Source organism: Suncus etruscus, chromosome 3 (assembly GCF_024139225.1).
Source record: "Suncus etruscus isolate mSunEtr1 chromosome 3, mSunEtr1.pri.cur, whole genome shotgun sequence".
Lineage (NCBI taxonomy): Eukaryota > Metazoa > Chordata > Mammalia > Eulipotyphla > Soricidae > Suncus > Suncus etruscus.
In genome coordinates this window covers 55,277,334-55,295,453 of record NC_064850.1, presented here as the reverse complement: position 1 = coordinate 55,295,453, position 18,120 = coordinate 55,277,334, and the positions used below count along the sequence as shown (strand labels likewise).

General features: G+C 34.1%; 1 protein-coding gene and 1 non-coding gene across 4 annotated transcripts in view; one reads left to right on the top strand and one right to left on the bottom strand.

Moving 5' to 3' along the window:
• Positions 1 to 18,120, top strand: part of BRINP3 (BMP/retinoic acid inducible neural specific 3) — a 405,270-nt gene that overhangs the window by 220,165 nt on the left and 166,985 nt on the right. For all 3 annotated transcript variants that reach the window (XM_049770256.1, XM_049770255.1, XM_049770257.1), the window contains one exon: positions 1,172 to 1,362. In XM_049770256.1, the coding sequence (XP_049626213.1) occupies positions 1,172 to 1,362 (191 nt within the window). The remainder of the gene's footprint in view (positions 1 to 1,171; positions 1,363 to 18,120) is intronic.
• Positions 16,567 to 16,673, bottom strand: LOC126005560 (U6 spliceosomal RNA). The gene has a single exon (XR_007494609.1). It is a non-coding gene; the product is annotated as a U6 spliceosomal RNA (small nuclear RNA).

The window sequence follows — 18,120 nt, the reverse complement described above, 5'->3', positions numbered from 1 at the left end:
AGCCATGTGCAAGGCGCCACTGCTTCGATCCCCGCTGAATGCTTTTTAAGTGTGGCTACTCATTCATATTTTTGAGGAATCTCTTCCCTTTAATTCTTATAACTAGTATCCAAGTTGGAATTTAAGTATAAACTAAGGACATGGATATTGATAAACGTTTATACTTTTACTTTATTTAATTATTTGTGATATTAATAAATATTTTTGTCAATAGAATTGATAATTTATAAGGAAGAATGAGGGATCTTTGGAGAGATTTTGTCAACTGAGCTATGTTTGTTTGTTAGTTTTATCTTGGAAAAGAGAGGAAAATTACTCTTCTAGAAAATCTTAGTGTTTTATAATTCTGGCTTGTCAATTTGTATGTGGCATAATGCCACCCAAACAGATGGGTTCCTGAGAGAAAGAGAACAGGCATCAAATTTGACAATTATGTACGAAATGAATATCTAAGAATATGGAAGTCTTATAACAAATTCTTAATTTTAAACTTAAATAACAGTGATGCATTTTGCCAATGTATGAACATTGAAAACTGCAACTAAATTGTTATCTAATTTAAATTTTACCATGGAGAATTCATTGTTGGTGCCTAAGAATTCCATGGAGATTGATTTCCATAAAGCTTATAAGCACAGTATTTTAGTATACCATGCAAAATAATGTCTGAACTGAATGCCTATATATTTGTATAATTATAAATATATATATATATTCAAAGCAGAATTGAAAATGAATAATAATATATTTGATCATGTTTCTGTTTCTTATGCTGATATAAATATATTAAATATTTCTGAGAAATGCAAACTTACATTATATTCCCTAGGTTACTTTATTAGGCCAATCTTCTTAATTTACTCTGATTTGAGGATACATGAGTATTAGATGAAATAGACTATGAAAATTTTCACTATAACCTACAGAAAATCATCCAAATAATATAGCTATTCATCATTCACTGTATGGTTATTTGGAGCCATCAATATTCAGGGTAATTGCTAGGCTTCATGAAAATACTTAAGAACAACAAACCTAAACTATATTACACTTTTATCACACTATGTCATTTTGATTTGGCTATGTCTATAATATATGCTCCTTCATCCACAGGCACTGACATTTAAAAATTTTAAATTAAATGGAACAATTTCAAATTCGATTTATGCAGGAGAGGAGTCACTCACAATTTTTGTGGACAAGCGGAAGTTGAGCAAACGATCTGAAGGAAGTGACCCCAGCACCAATAGTTCTTCTGTCACACTGGAGACACTGCATCAACTAGCTGCTTCTTACTTCATTGACAGGGATAGCACCCTTCGAAGACTTCACCACATTCAAATCGCATCCACTGCCATAAAGGTAAGGGTGTGAATTCACTTTGAACTTTCATTTCTCCTGTATCTCAAAGTAATTTTTATGTATCGGCTGGTTTCACTGATTTGGTTCCAAAAATATTTTAGCATTTACATTTTCATTTTAAGTGATGTAATACTTGCAAGATGAAATTAGATATACTTGGATGTAATGTTCAACTTGATGGCTTTTTCATACCCAAGTGCTGACTAAAATATACTTACATTGAATTATGGTTGAATTTCTACGTTTATCCCAGGTATTCTCTCAAGAAAAGTATATGTGTAGATTTTGATTCTATAATGTTGAGCTATTTCATTAATCTCAATGTTTTATATTATGCATATAAAAACTGTTTCTAGAGAAGGAAATTTTTAGACTTAAAGTAAACAATGACATAAGCTCTTTCAGAACTACTATATAAGAAATAATTCCCCCACAAAATATACAGTTAAATTTATACTACTTTGTCATGTAATGTTTTAAAAATTAAGATACTCTATATTTTAATTGATGGATAAATTTTATGTTTAATAACATAGTTTTTTCATTTTTAATAAATATATATTTATAGTAGCTGATATAAGCATAATATACTTTTAGTGTAAAAATAAAAAGTGAGGTAGATAATGAGAGACTGTGGTTTCTGAAACTATAAATTTCCCAACGTAAATTTTTTAATATAATTTTTATTTTGATCATAGTGGCTTACATATTGTTGACAATAATATTTTAGGTACATATTTACATAAAATCAGGGGGATTCCCATCACCGATTTGTCCTCCCTACACCTCCGTTTTCGTCCTACCTCCCATAACCTCCTCCCTCACCCCTGGGGCTGCCAGAATAAGTGGTCCCCTCTGTACCTAGTTTATTACTTAGTAGTCTTGCACCTGTTTGGTCTTGGTGCCTCTCTTCTTTCCCCCTCTAACTGGGAGGCAGGACTAGATAGTTCAAGTTATGTGGTTTTGTTTGAAGAAGAGAAAAGTAATAAACTGGGGTAAAAGCTAAAATAGGGTGGAATCCTTTTAGAGACTCTCATCATCAATTTGAGAGACGAAGGAGAAAAATAAGGTGGAACACCCCAACAATACAAAAAGTAGTGTCAAATATCCAGTGAGCACTCCAACAATAACAACGATAAGCACCACAAAAAAAGCCATGGTATTGAGATAAAAAAACATGGGAGGGTATATAATGAAAGAAAAGAAGGAAAAAAAATAAATATAAATTGGGACAACAACTTCAATAACCACACCAAAACAAGGAAATCAACAAGAGGTAGATAGGTAGATAAAAATAAAAAAATAATAATAAATGAGTATATAAAAAACAATATATAAAAAAATAAAAAATGTTTTGTGCTTTTTGCCTTCTTTTTCCCTCCTCAACTGACACAGTAAATATTGGGGTCATTCGAAAAGAAATTCACTTGGCCTAAGAGATATGGGGTTTCTCCACCTTTGGAGTATATTGTCATGGGATTAACTATAGACTCTGTTCAGGTTCATTTACTCTCCCCTTGATGCTTTCGTGGTGTTTGGAAGACTTCTGCTCCTTCCTGGGTGATAAAATCAGACCTCTGTATCTAGAGATCTCAGTATCTGCACGGGTCCAGGAGTGGGATTTATGATGAAGTCTTTCTTTGTGGTTCTAGAAGTTCTGTTCCCACAGTGTCATTTTAATCCATCTTCTGTGGTTGGTGGTCATGGTTTTTGCACTGATCCTAGGATGGAACCTAGGATAGCGTCTTCCATTGTGTTTCTAGAAGCCCCATTCCGTTGCAATTGTCTCAGCCAGACCTTTGGAACTGGGGATTATAGTTGTTGTGCAGGTCGTAGTTCAAACCCTAGACTAGGGCTTTTTTATTGGTCCCAAGATATATACAGTCCAGTCATGGTTCTAGTAGCCAGTCATCTGTAAATTGCAATCTTGGCTTTTGGACCGACCAAAGGGTGACAAGTCTTCTGATTTTGTCTTATCGTTAGCTGGTGAGGTAGGATAACCTGTTCTTAGGTCAAGTTGTTCCCATTTTCCTCATTGTAAGATAGCATATTAGAACTGGCACTTATTGGTGGCCCAGCAGTATTAAGGATGTCTGGGATGGGATTTGTTTCCCGTAGCTGTTGTGAAGAACTTTGTCGTTTCTATGTCTGGGATCCAGGGTTCAAGGCTGGACGGATGGTGTTTAATCACCTGGGGTCTAATTTGGGTCTGCATGACATATTTTCAAGGTGGGAGATATCCCTGTATTGTAAACAAGTATGAGTTCTTATCCCTAGTAGATAAGAGCTCGTTTTTTATATGTAGGATTTCCCCTTTTATTAGTGTGTCTTTGCAGGGAGATATGGTGCTACATTATATTGTCGGTGCATTTGGGTGTGGAAATGGAAGAACATAGAAACAGGTTACACACCCAAAAAAGATAAAAATAGGAATAAAAATATATGTGCTCACCTATGTATATGTAGAACAAACATTTAAAAAAATGAGTTAACAAAGTAATTAAAGAAACAAAGTGATGCCAGAGACTGCTTTACTTTTGGGGAAAAGCAGGTAAGGAGGTGGTGTAATACAGGTCTTATACTTATGTTGGAAGTTTAGGTTTCCCCATTATCTTTTGGGATTTTCTTGTGGTGTGTGGGTTCCCAGGCACCTTTACTTTTTTTTTTTTTGTTTTTGTTTTGTTTTTGTTTTTGGGCCACATCTGTTTGTTGCTCAGGGGTTACTCCTAGCTATGTGCTCAGAAATCGCCCCTGGCTTGGGGGGACCATATGGGACCCCGGGGGATCGAACCGCGGTCCGTTCCTTGGCTAGCGCTTGCAAGGCAGAGACACCTTACACCTTACCTCTAGCGCCACCTTCCCGGCCCCTCCTAGGCACCTTTCCATCACAGCCCCTGACCTTGAGATTGGTAAAAGACTTGCGGCAGGGAGGTCTTGGAAGAGCTCTCACATTGGGGATACTTTTAGAGCTAAATCCGGTTTCAAGTAACAGTCTATGTTAGGGGGAGTTGGTAGGGAGGGCAGCACAGCATGAGTCCGCAGGGGAGTTGGCTGCCTTTTCTTGCAGGGGACGAGGTGTGGGTTTGACTGGGTGTCCCTTCACTTGGGTGCTGAGTACTGGTTCGTTGGGGGTAGGAGGTCAGTCTTGATGCCTAATGGATTAAGAACTGAGGGTGAAGAGTTTTAATACAGTGGGAGGTCTGGATGGGATTGAGGGGTGAAGGGATAGCCCAACATAAATTTTTATTTATTTTTGTTTCACATGCAATTATATTTGGCCACTGGACAATTACAATGAAGAGAGCACATATTCAACACCATATAATCATCTGACTCTTACTCCAACTTAAGAACAGAATAGAATATAAAGTGAACATTTCATGGCTACTAAAAATAAGTCATTCAAAATATCAGTGTATTTCTTATAGAATTAAAATGAAAGAGCATAAGGTATAGTCAGTTGCAAATATATTAAAGTAATTATCAATTTAATATATTTAAAATGTTAAACTGATATATCTACAGTTCATGATCCATAGGATTGGCATGGAAATACTTTAGTGAAAGTTCACATAACTATCTTCCATTCTAATACTATAGGAAGTTGGAAAAAAGAGTTTTTTGTATGTATGTTATACAGTACATAATTAGTCTATGCCTGACTGTGAGATTTAGGTTATATTGAATAAACAAGTAGATAAATAATATGTATAGTGAATGGAAAACTGAAGCCAGCATGAATGTCTTAGATTAATTTAAAATATATATATTTTAAGGTAGGATATTTTTAGGGATATTTGGCTTGAGGTTGCTGTGAAGAAACAATGTTTTTTTAAATAAATCAATTTCAATGATATAAACAGTAATTTAAATTGTATTTTCTTATAGAAAGCATCATTGTAAGTGTCTTTATTATGGCTATTGATTTTTATCTCAGCATGAAGTAGAATTAGAAAATAGCTCTTTGTGCCCATACTAAGAAATATTCATTCACAGCTCATGTCAAATTGTAACAGATATTTATACATGCTTCTATTTTCCCATAGGTGATATCTATAACTCAAAAGTTACCTGTTTCAATGCTTAGCACTAATGCATGTAGACTTTATTCTGAGACCTCAGAGATTCTAGCATAAATGATCTGACTTCAAGAAGTTTGTTATCTATTTGTGCAGAGAAGGAGCCCCAATGCTAAAAATATATTTGTAAGCAAGTTATCTAAGAAGAGCCCTCAAAGTATGATTTACTAGGAATGTGGGGGAACAAGTAACTTTGATTGAGGGTACTGTGACAAAGAAAAGACCTGATCTTTTATCCTATAAAAGATCTCCAAACACATATGAGGATAACTTAAATATGTATGAAAAGTCATTTGGAACAGGAAGCTTTAGAAAAGGAATGGTGCTTTATATCTAAAAAGGATCTTAGAACAGAAAATGGGAAGAGACAAGACTATTTACTGGTATAGACTCTTGTAAGATGACACCCAGCTATTAACCCAAACAAAGATGTTCCTCCATCTTCTTTCCTTTAAACCTATTGAAAATTTCTTCCTGTTTCTTTTAAATCCTTTGATATGTAAAATCCCAGATGGATCTTTTAACCCTCTTCCTGGTGGATTTTGTATTGAGAGAATAAAGAAAGGTCAGTCTGGTTTTGGCATGCAGAGACACACTGAAGCAAAAAGTAAATTGACTCCATAAAACTCTCTTGTATAGCTTGGACTAATACTTTGTGGTTGGTTACACTACCTTCATCAGACACATTCATCCAGAGTTAGAAATATGGTGCATGTGGTAATCTCACAACTTGTGGGATTTATTTTAAATACTCTAACTATAATACATTGAAAGTGAAATGTGAGCCACTGGTTACAACATGCCTATGAATATGGTCACAAAATATCAATGGAGAGATCAAGATGAGGCTTTGGGGAATGGGAAAGAGAGAAGAAAAATCAAACGTTTTGGGGATTCCATCTAGACCAATTTAGAGTTCCCTGTTGGCAAGTTGTAATTTTTAAGTCAATGTACATGTTTTTTGAGGAATAGGAGATTCCAAAATTTGTTATATAAACTCAAAAAAGGGGAGAGGAACTTACTTTACTGATACTTCTTCAAATAAGCCTATTTTGTGGTACCAGTGAGGTACTGTCAGGGCCATCCTAGCATAACTCTATAAATTATTATACCTGGAAATGCTCAGGGAGGCACATGATACTCTGGAATGTACTTGGATGTTTGTGCATGAAAGTCATGAATGTCATATCTTTTATCTATCATTATCATCCTGGATTCTATACATTATGTAATTTGGGGAAGTACACCCAACTGTACTCAAGGATTATTATTTATTCTGTTTTTATATAATTCCTGCTGTTGATTAGAATGTAATAGGGCTAGGAATAAAATTTGAATTGGTTATGTACAAGGCAGGTGCCTTAATCCCTGAACTATCTCCCTGGAACCTGTGTGATTTAAGTGTCATTTCAAGTGTCTTACATTTCAAGTAGTAGGTATTTAATTTTTAAAACAAATAAATATTTTATTTTGATTCACAAAATTTAAATAAGAGAATTTCATTTTAAATAAAGTTAAAATATTATTATAAAAAGCCATAAAACATAATTAAATATGCAAAACCATGGCTCTTGTATCATATTATTATATAGACAAGACTATTTGTACTAGTAATGTTAACAATGACACAGTTTTCTTAAAATGGAATAGAACATTAGTATTTATCTTCTTAACTACATAAAGTCTATATTCAGATACATGTATATTATGACCTAAATCCCTTTATAGCCTTATTAAATGCTACTAAAATAAAAAAGTAACAGTTGAACATACTACAATTTCTCACTATTACCTTTAGTGAAATAATATATCAAATATGTGGCAAACTGTTTTTTCTGAACACTCACTACAGTTGACGAATTGTACAGTGTAGCAAGCTAACATATTTATTATGTTTACATTCTCTCTAAACCTTTATATGGCTTGTGGGTTTTTCAGTATCTCAAATACATTGTATTAAAGATAAAATGACATACAACGTGTAAATGTAAATTCTTGTTAGCACTTAAAAATTTACAGACTTAATTGTTTCCATAAAATAATGTATGACCTAGTCACTGTATTCTGGCATTATCTTTTTTTTTATTTTGGTTTTTCAGGCCACACTCGTTTGATGCTCAGGGGTTGCTCCTGGCTAAGCGCTCAGAAATTGCCCCTGGCTTGGGGGGACCATATGGGACACCAGGGGATTGAACCGCGGTCCTTCCTTGGCTAGTGTTTGCAAGGCAGACACCTTACCTCTAGCGCCACCTCACCAGCCCCATTCTTGCATCATCTCAATAAACATTTTAATATCTTTTTGAAAACTAAATCTTTAAAAATATATTAGTCGGGCCTGGAGAGATAGCACAGCGGCGTTTGACTTGCAAGCAGCCAATCCAGGACCAAAGGTGGTTGGTTTGAATCTCGGTGTCCCATATGATCCCCCGTGCTGCCAGGAGCTATTTCTGAGCAGACAGCCAGGAGTAACCCCTGAGCACTGCCGGGTGTGGCCCAAAATCCAAAAAAAAAAAAAAAGAAATATATTAGTCATATTTAGATAAAATATACTTAGAATTATCTTAGTTAAAAGATATTGAAATACAAAAATCAAATAATTAATATACTCAATTTACATAAGTGTTGCAGTGATAAAAAGCTTTTCTATAGGTTTTTTATATTTATTCAACTTAGAATTTATTAAATTTAATATATTGCAATAAAAATTACACTTAGACTATTTCTTTTTTTTTTTTTTTTTTACTTGCATGTGCTCAGAAAACGTTCTTTTACTGACTTCAAAAAATGAAGCTGGGAAAATATTACTACAGGAAGGTTGCTTGTCTTGCTTGTAGTGACCTGGGATTAAGCCCCATCACCCATCTGGTCTGTCCCCTAGCCCTGTCAGGAGTGATTCATGAGCACAAAAGTTAAAAATAACCCTCAGCACCACTGTGAGTGGCTTCAAAATAAAGCAAGCAAAAAATAAAAAGAACTTCAAGAAAACAAAATTTACATAAAACCATTGTAATCATTAAAATTTTATTTATATTTTTTCTCTTTGAGGAAGGATTCTCTTTCACAAAATAAATTCTGTGATTGTGTATAAGAACTCTTACTCATATAAATTAATAATCACTAGATGGCAATAAATGATATTTTATGAACTTCAAATTTTTATCACACTAATGTAAGTTCGCATTTTAATTCAATTTTAGTTTTCATTATAAAGAAATGATATTTAAGTATAATTATAATGCCCAACATATGATCATCTTTCTAAACATAATTAAGATATAGTGATTGTTATACTTAAATTTCAAATTTTTCGTAGTAGTTTTCAATTTATTATTTAGGATATTTTTTTCTCAAACTAAGTTTTCTGTATTTTTGATGGCCCTAATCTTCTGGAGTGCTAGAGTCTGTTTTCATATTTTTTTACTATAACTCTATCTTATACTATAATGATACCAAGTAGTAAATTAACAAAATAAAGTTATGTTTTACTTTTAAATTATATCTTAATTTTATACACCAGAAAAAATAAAATCCCATATTTTTTATAATTGGTAACATCTGTTTTGCTTCATTCTTCCTATTCCATCCCTGTTACTAGTTTAAGAAGTCATTTTCTATAACAAAATTTATAATCTTAAAGTTCAGTGAATGTTACATTTGTTTTCTTACATGTCAATTGTCATTTTATCTTCAATCAAAAGTTATCTTGTATTTGTTTCCTGTGATAAATGGTACATAATTATATTTTCTTTGTTTAGATGAGTTTCAACTAATTACTCCCCTTCCATTTACAAAGAATACTTGAAGTAAAAAAGACTGAAAAAATTAAGCATAGGATATGATCTTAAACAAATAAAATATCTAGACAGATCATTTCTAAACAAGATTATATAATAGAGACTATATTCTAAATAAGATAATGTAATAGATGGGGCCAGAGTGGTGGCACAAGCAGTAGGGTGTTTGCCTTGCATGCGCTAATTTAGGACTGACTGCAGTTCGATCCTCTGGTCTCCCATATGGTCCCCCAAGCCAGGAGCAACTTCTGAGAGCAAAGCCAGAAGTAAACTGTGAGCGTCACAGGTTTTGTTTGGCCAAAAAACAAAAACAAAAAACAAACAACAACAAAAAAACATAATGTAATAGGGAATTTTACCATGCAATTAAAAACCGGATGAACAAGTAATAGACCAAGGCTAAGGGACAGTAAAAGTGAGCATATAAAGTACTTGCCTTGCGTACAACTGACACTGAATTAATCCCTGTCCCCATCCATAGATGGGCCTTTGAAAACTCTCAGAAGTGAGAGTAAATCTAGATCACTGAATCAAAAATAAGCCAGGAGCACGCTCAACCTCCACCCTCCAAAAAAAATCATGAATAAGCTGATTTTATGGCTGTATAATAGAGTGGATACCTGACATTTATGAATCTGTGAGTTAAAACTTATAATAAATAACCTATTTATATGTACTATAATTTTCAAGACATTAATCAGTTGACACAAATGACAGTGATCCTAGAGAGAAGGAAGCTCTAAAGCAACATAATATTTGTACATGTCTTGAAAGCATGACAAGGATATGGTACAGGAGAGAAAATTCAAGAAGAAATCAGAGGAATTCACAAATGAGCAGTGGTTGGACTTAAGTGTGACCTAGTGTTCCTTTTGTGTGAACAGAGTATCTAAGACAAAAAGAAAAAAGAAATGGTAAGAATACCCCTGCATAATTTAACAGAATATTGATGAGAACAAATATGTGTTAATTAACAGACAGTACCCGATAGCAACTAATTTATATAATGAGAGAACAATAAGTGGAATCCATGTTGGCCCTAAAAAATGTTTTCTTTAAATTCTTTATTACTAAGAAAAAAGAGAACTTATAGAAACATATAGATGGGTTATGTCTCAAATAGAAGTCAATTAACTCTAAAACTGCTTATTCTGGAACAGCCTAGCAGCATTATCCAAGGGAAAAAATAAACTGGTTTCAAAACTTATGCTAAATATAAAGAAATAAATGTATACAATATCTAATGAACTGGTCAAAATTAATAGAATTGAAAACACAGGAAAGCACAAAAAATAAGGGAGAAATATAGAGAAAATGCCTAAAAATATATGAACAAAATACTGGAGAATTATGGAGTAAGATCAAGAAAAACACTATAGGGGCCGGTGAGGTGGTGCTAGCCAAGCTAGCAAGCGCAAGCCAAGGATCAGGACCGTGGTTCGATACCCCGGCGCCCCATATGGTCCCCCCAAGCCAGGGGCAATTTCTGAGTGCTTAGCCAGGAGTAACCCCTGAGAATCAAACGGGTGTGACCGAAAAACAAAAAAACAACAACAAAAAAACAAAACAAAACACACTATAAGGATCAATGGAGTCCCTGCCAAACTAGAGGGAAAATTTGATGAAGATCCAACAGTTAAATAAATGATCAATAAAAAATTTCCAGATTTGAGGAATACAAGCAACCAAATACAAGAAACCCAAAGGATCCAAGCAAAAATAGACTCAAATAGGAAAACTTCAAGACACACTAAACTCAAAATAATAAAAATCCAAGAGAGGGATAGAATATTGAAAGTAGCAAGATTACAGAAAATAAAAGAACATACATAGAATAAAAAAATCCGTAAATTTTATAGCAAGTCTATTAAATGAATCTATGAATCAAAAGAGAAAATGGAGTGATATAGTGCATTACATACAATAAATTGAACAACTCACCAAAAATATTCCATCCAGATATATCATTCAGATCAAAGAAAATGATCCAGAACCGTTGACAGGCAACTGCTTAGGATATTCATAGCCTAGAAACAAAATTTGCAAGAACCATAAAAAGAGCTTCTTTACAAGATAGAATGGACTTCCAAAAATTTGGCATCAAATAGTACATTCACATATGGCACTTAGAGTTTCCTCTACAAAATTACAAATTAATATTTTGTTTATACTGAATATTCTATATGATCAGGTTTTTATAGTCAAAATATTTTATTATTATATTTAAAATTTCAATGCAGTATATTTTCTAATATAAATTAATATTTTCTATCTAATTCTCAATTTTATACTTTTATAGGCCTATTCATATTTTCCTCTCAAAATTTTTTTATTCTCACCACTTTTACTAGATTTCCCATTTGTAAAATTTATCTACTTCATATAAACTGTAAAATGCAACAGCATGAAATTATTCATATTAGATTTTTAGCATTTATATGCCTCTATTAAATAAAAATGCAGTTTTGAAAAAATATTTTACTTTTTTAGCATATTTAATTTAAAATATTGTAAATATTTCAGGAGATTAGTTCTGTTCATCTATATATGACTATGTGTCACCACCTCCACAATTAGAAAGAGAGAGAGAAGTATCTTCCATGTGTGGAAAAAAATAAAACATAGGGAACCACAAATGGTGAACTGAAGATTTTGTCCATAGAACCCAGCTTATGTGTGTGATTGAGGTGAAGAGGGTGGGATACTGATGACAAGAAGCATTTTCTTTAGTGCTAAGTATGATGATGGATGGTGTGTTAATAAAATTATAATAAATAATATTATAAACCCTGGTACTCAAAAATCGTCAAAACAAATACTATTGGGGAATGATATTATGAGCTTATTTAAAGAAAGGAACTACAGGTTCAAATGTGAGTTGTTGTAAAATTAGTCAGTTTCTCTTCCCACTAGTCATGACCATCCTATGCATGTTCCTCCCCTATTCTGCAGCTTGCAGCTTATTCTAGCTACTTATCACTGATATTGCAAATACTCTGACACTTGACTCTGAGTCACACTACACATACACACACACACACACACACACACACATGCGCGCGCGCACACACACACACACACACACACACACACACACACACACACACACACACACACACACACTTCTGTTCCCCCACAATCTCTGATCAAGGTACCAGGTGCCAGATCAGTAGTAAAACAAGTCTCCTTGATCTTATTACTGAACAATTTATCCTAGGGAAAATTGAGACTTGATACCCAACTATAACCCACTCCCTTCCTTATACAAACGTGGTAGGAGTTGAGAGGGGGGACAGCAAAGAGCAAACTGCTTTGTATTCTCCGCGAACAGCCAGTCTTGTCTCCCCAGACTCTCTCCCTTCCCCCTGCTTATTCAATACATCCCTAATCAATAGCTCGAGTTTTCCCATCTAAAACAAGTCTAAATACAAATCTCAATTCTCCATATCGAGAGAACTTTTAAATTTTGGAAAATATACATTTTATTTTGTCCTATTTTCAAAACTATTATTTTAATATGAAAACCACAGAGCCAGCTTTGAAGAGCAAAAACCCTCAATAACCTTTATATAACAGGAACTACCTAACTTCTGCCTCACTATAGTTTAAGGCCATGTATATGGGAACAGGATTTACAGGGGAAAGAAAAATATGACTGTAAGTAGTTCACAATATAATACCCAGTATATGCACAGAAAACCTTTCCATTTTTAAAAAGTAAGTCTACGGTGTTTTACAAAAATTAACCACTCCTATGCATATAAGATATATGCACTCCTATGTTCTTTGAATCACATCCACAAATTTCTTGGAATGTCTTACAGAACATTCAAATTTCTCAAGAAATTTTCATGTTATCCATTATTCCAGTATTCCTCTTAAATGAAATCAAACAAATGTTATACCAAAAACTAAACTAATAACTTTCAGAATTATAGTTGCAATTATTAACACAACAGCATTTGGGGTGTTGGAAGGGACAACTAGCGACTATTAGGAGTTACACCTAGCTCTGTGCTCAGAAATCACTCTGGGATCAACCCCTGGCTCCATATATACTCATTACCCCACCCCAAAGGCTTTTTTGTGATGCCAGGAAAGTTTCCTCTCGGTTGTTGTGAGAAAATCAAGCCACTGTAGGGAGCGATCTTGATACTTGCGTGGGTTATAGGTCAGGGTCTAGGATAGAGTCTCTAGGTTGAGGTTCCTATCCATCGTTGTTGTTGTGCTCAGTCTTCTGTAACACTTGCTCCCTGCTTTTGTTCAGTCCCTAAGCCGAAGCCTAGGATATTATGGATCCAAAGGTTCTGCTCAGTCTCTGTTGTCCAAGTTGGACCTCTGCAATAAGACATAAGACATCTTGTTGTCATTGTTGTTTTCCATGTGTCCTGGGCTACAGCCTAGGGTAGGGTTTTCCTTATTAGTCCCAAGGTAGGTTTTATTCAGTCACGGTTGTCAAAGTCAGTTTTCTGTTTTTGGTGCTCTTATTTTTCACAGTTCAAAGGATGATATCTCTTCTGATTTCCATTTAGTGTTAGGTGATGTGATAGGATAGCCTGGTCTTAGGTCAAGTTTTCCTTTCCTTGTTCCCATATCAAAACTGGCACAAGTTGGTTGATCCCATGATGGTATGCTTCAAGGATGGAGAAACTCTGAATCTCTTAGGCCACGGGAATTCCCTTTCTTCCCCAATGCTTACTGTGCCTATGAAAAAAAAAAAGTGGGGGGAACGCCACACCCTACCACTCCAGCACCCATACTTTTTCTTGTTTTGTTTTGATTTGTTAGTTTTTTACTTTATTTTCCTTCTCTTTTTTCTTCCACTTTTTCTTTCTCACTTTTGTGGTTATTATTTAGAGATTTATTTTTATTTGCTGGGTCCATTTTTTTCTTTTTTCTTCCATCTTTCTTTCTTTCTTTCTTTTTTTTGCTTTTTTTTTCTCTCTCTTCTTTCATTTTTTGGTAGTTGTCACCAAAATTTTTCTCCCTTTTTTCTTTTATCTTTTTCTTTTTTCTTTTTATCTCCAATGACGGTGGAATAGGTATTCAATCTACAACAAGCTGTAAAGCGGAGACCAGTAGCACTAGCATTCTGGGCGATAAAAGAGGGAGATATGGGATGCATACTGGGAAAAGAGGTGAAGAGAGGACAGCACTGGTGGTGGGAATGCCCCTCATTCATTGTCACTATGTACCATAAATTATGCAGTGAAAGATTTGTAATGCACTTTGGTCACAATAAAAATTAAAAAAAAATCACTCTGGGCAGGCTCGCAGGGACTATATGGGACACGGGGATCAGGAGAACTAACCCAGGTTCATCTCAGTTCAGCATACAAGGCAAATGCCCTATCACTCTGCTAGTGCTCTGGTCCAGAACAAGCATATTTTTTTAAAAAATTTTTTGCTTACAATATTTATAATAGTTTCTTGTGGACATAATTTCAACACTGGGCATCCATTGGTAGTGTATCCATATTCTTCCCATAAGAACCCCTCCTCCACTCCCTCTCACAATTTAAGCATGTTGAACTTAAAATACAGCAAAATATTTAAATTAATACTACATACAAAGAGTACTTGACATTTTTTTTAATTTCAAGGTGAATAATATTAATAAATAATTTGATATACTTTAATAAATTAAATAGGCATCAGATGATCAAATTAAAGGAAAATTCAGCAGATAAACAGATAGAGCATTGGATAGTTAATATACCCACTGATGATAAAATATTTAGAAAAATGTGTAAAAGTTTTTGAGAGAAAAAATACACATATCTCTTTGAGAAAAGTATAAGGAAGTTCTCAACTTGACAAAGGGCATATGTGAATAATATACAGGCTTGGAAGATGGTTCAGTACCTTAAAGTGCCTGCCAGGCAAGCTTGAGTTTATGAGTTCAATCCCCAGAGTGCGTGCAGTCAGGCAATAACAGTCCCTTGTTCCTTGAACCTAGATTAGTGCAAGAGAAACAAAAGAAAAGAGAAATCTATAGTTTACATCATACTCAGTGGTGAAAGAGAAAATATATTTTCTTGAAGTGTATACATAAGACACAGATTTCAGCTCTCATTGTATTTATTTGACATTGCATTAGCAGTTCTAGCCTGTGCAATCAAGCAATAAAAAATAAATTGTGCATTCACATTTGAAAGGAACTGTAAAGCTCTTATTACTCTCATGTTCAGTGGGTAAACATTCATTGCAATATTTTTAAAATATAAAATAAGTATAATGACTTTATCATTTTCAAGTGCCAGATAATGAACAATTAGAAATTGAAATGAGGGGCCGGGTAGGTGGCGCTGGAGGTAAGGTGCCTGCCTTGCAAGCGCTAGCCAAGGAAGGACCGCGGTTCGATCCCCCGGCGTCCCATATGGTCCCCCCAAGCCAGGGGCGATTTCTGAGCACATAGCCAGGAGTAACCCCTGAGCATCAAACGGGTGTGGCCCAAAAACCAAAATAAAAAAAAAAAAAAAAAGAAAAAAAGAAATTGAAATGAACACTAATGTAATTTTATAGGGTATATGATGTAAATGCTTGTTTATAACTTTCACAAAAATTTTATAGAATATTTATGGAAAGCTACAGTAAACTACTTAAATTTAAACAGCTTCTAAAATTATTATCATTTTTATTTAATTCCACATTAAAACAAATATCCATATGTGTCCATCTGTCTGTCCTTATTCATGCGCCTCATCTTTATTTTTCAGTTTGTCACTCTAAATGTGAGTTGCTTTTCAACTATTATGTGTTTCATGTCATCCTTATTGCTATCTTTCTTTTTCATATTATTATTTAGTGTCTTGATATTAAATTTATCCAGTTATACTTATGCGTCTAGTCTACAATAGTGTATTAAAAATTAATTTATATGAAAAAATTTATGTGCTTTGTATCTCTACTATTTAGAATCCTTATATTTTGTGAATATTGCTTCTTTATTTTCCCATTTCGATATGTATGTTTTCTAACATTCAACCAAATGTTTTCTTAGTCATTAATAGTATAATTTTCTATCAGTTAATCAGCTATATTCCTGTCTTTATGCTTTCATTCACTTCTTGTCTCACCTGTTGAATTCTATTTTCTTGAATCTTGCATATTTTTAAAATAACCTTGACAAACATGTTTGTATTAAAAAAAAGCAAAACACAAATTAGAGTTTACAAGTATCATTAATAACTCCACTACTAAATGTGACTGAATCGATAATATCGACACAGAGCAGTGATATCATTTATTGATTTGTGACTTAAAATAATTTTTTGACTTAAAACAATTTTAAGTCAGCACAGAAATATTCTTTCTTTTTTTTTTTTTTTTTAAATATGGAACGCTTCACGAATTTGCGTGTCATCCTTGCGCAGGGGCCATGCTAATCTTCTCTGTATCGTTCCAATTTTAGTATATGTGCTGCCGAAGCGAGCACAGAAATATTCTTTCACAAAGCGTTAGCATCTGATCAAAGTGAGATTTAGGAGATTATCATATTCTTTCTAACCTTTATTTAACTTTGAGACCATGAGCCATTATGTTTCTGAATAAATTGAGATTTCCTAAATGTAGCCACTCTGAAGAATTGTCTCTGTTGCCTAAATATGTTTTGCTGCTTACATATATATACACATGTATATATGTAGTGTGTATATATATATATATATATATATATATATATACACACACACACTACATATACTGTAACACTTTCTCTTGCACTGCCCATCTGATCCAAAAATTTAAAACTTAAATGTCTAGAATTTAATGGAAACGAACATTGCTTCGGAGGTGTATTTCCCATACCTTCGTGGTTTTGACCTTGAGTAGGGATCTGAAAATGCCTGAGCTGGAGTAAAGAGCACAGCAGGTAAGGTGTTTGCCTTGCAGGTTACTAGCTCAGATTCCATCCTCGGCACCACAGATGGTTCTTCAAACCCATCAAGACTGATCCCTAAGCACAGAGCCAAGAGTAATTTCTAAATACAGATGGATATAGCAACAAAGCAAGCAAACAAAAAATAATAAAGAATACAAAGTAAAATTTAAAAAAGTAAAAGCCTGGGACAAATTTTCTGTGATGCTGTTACTCTATTCAAAATTTATTGCAAAACCTGCCAGCTAAAAAATTTAGCATTTCAGGGTGATTGTTTTTATCAGCTTTTTGGATTTGCAGCTGCCTCCCCTGGACAATGCTCAGGATGGAAAACATCTATGGCAGCAGTTTTAAGGGAGGGTGTGTTATGTGCTTTGAAGCTTCCTGATGGAATTCATCCCATCGCTTTAGACAAGTTAGTAAGTGTCCCCCAACCCTGCCTACATATGAAAATCAGCATTACTGTCCGTTATTCTAAGGTTGGGGGAGCAGGTATTACATTTTTTATAATTTAGCTCATTTATAGCACCTACAGTTCTTCTGGATTTAGATTGAACTGTTACTTTAATTTTCAGTTGATTATGACCTTGTGTGAAATGCTAAATCCTAACTAGAACCAGAAGTTCTTGCATTTATTTTATTTATTTATTGGGTGGTGGAGACATATCTGGGGACGCTCAGGGATTACTCCTTGCTCTGTGCTCAGAAATTACTCCTGGCAAACTCGAGAGAGTATATGCCAAGGATTGAACCCAAGTCAGCCGCATGCAAGGCAAACTCCCTAACCTTTGTACTCGCTCTAGCCCTGAAGATCTTGCATTTAACCTTTACTATCTTTCTTGTTATCATTTTATAGTGATTCGATTCATTTGAATTAATATACTACTCTATTTTAGAATTTTTTATAATGTAATAGAGATATCTCGGAGATATTTAGACAGCAAAATATTAAATCTTACCTTTTTTAAAATTATGATTCTTGGGGCCAGGTAGGTGGCGCTGGAGG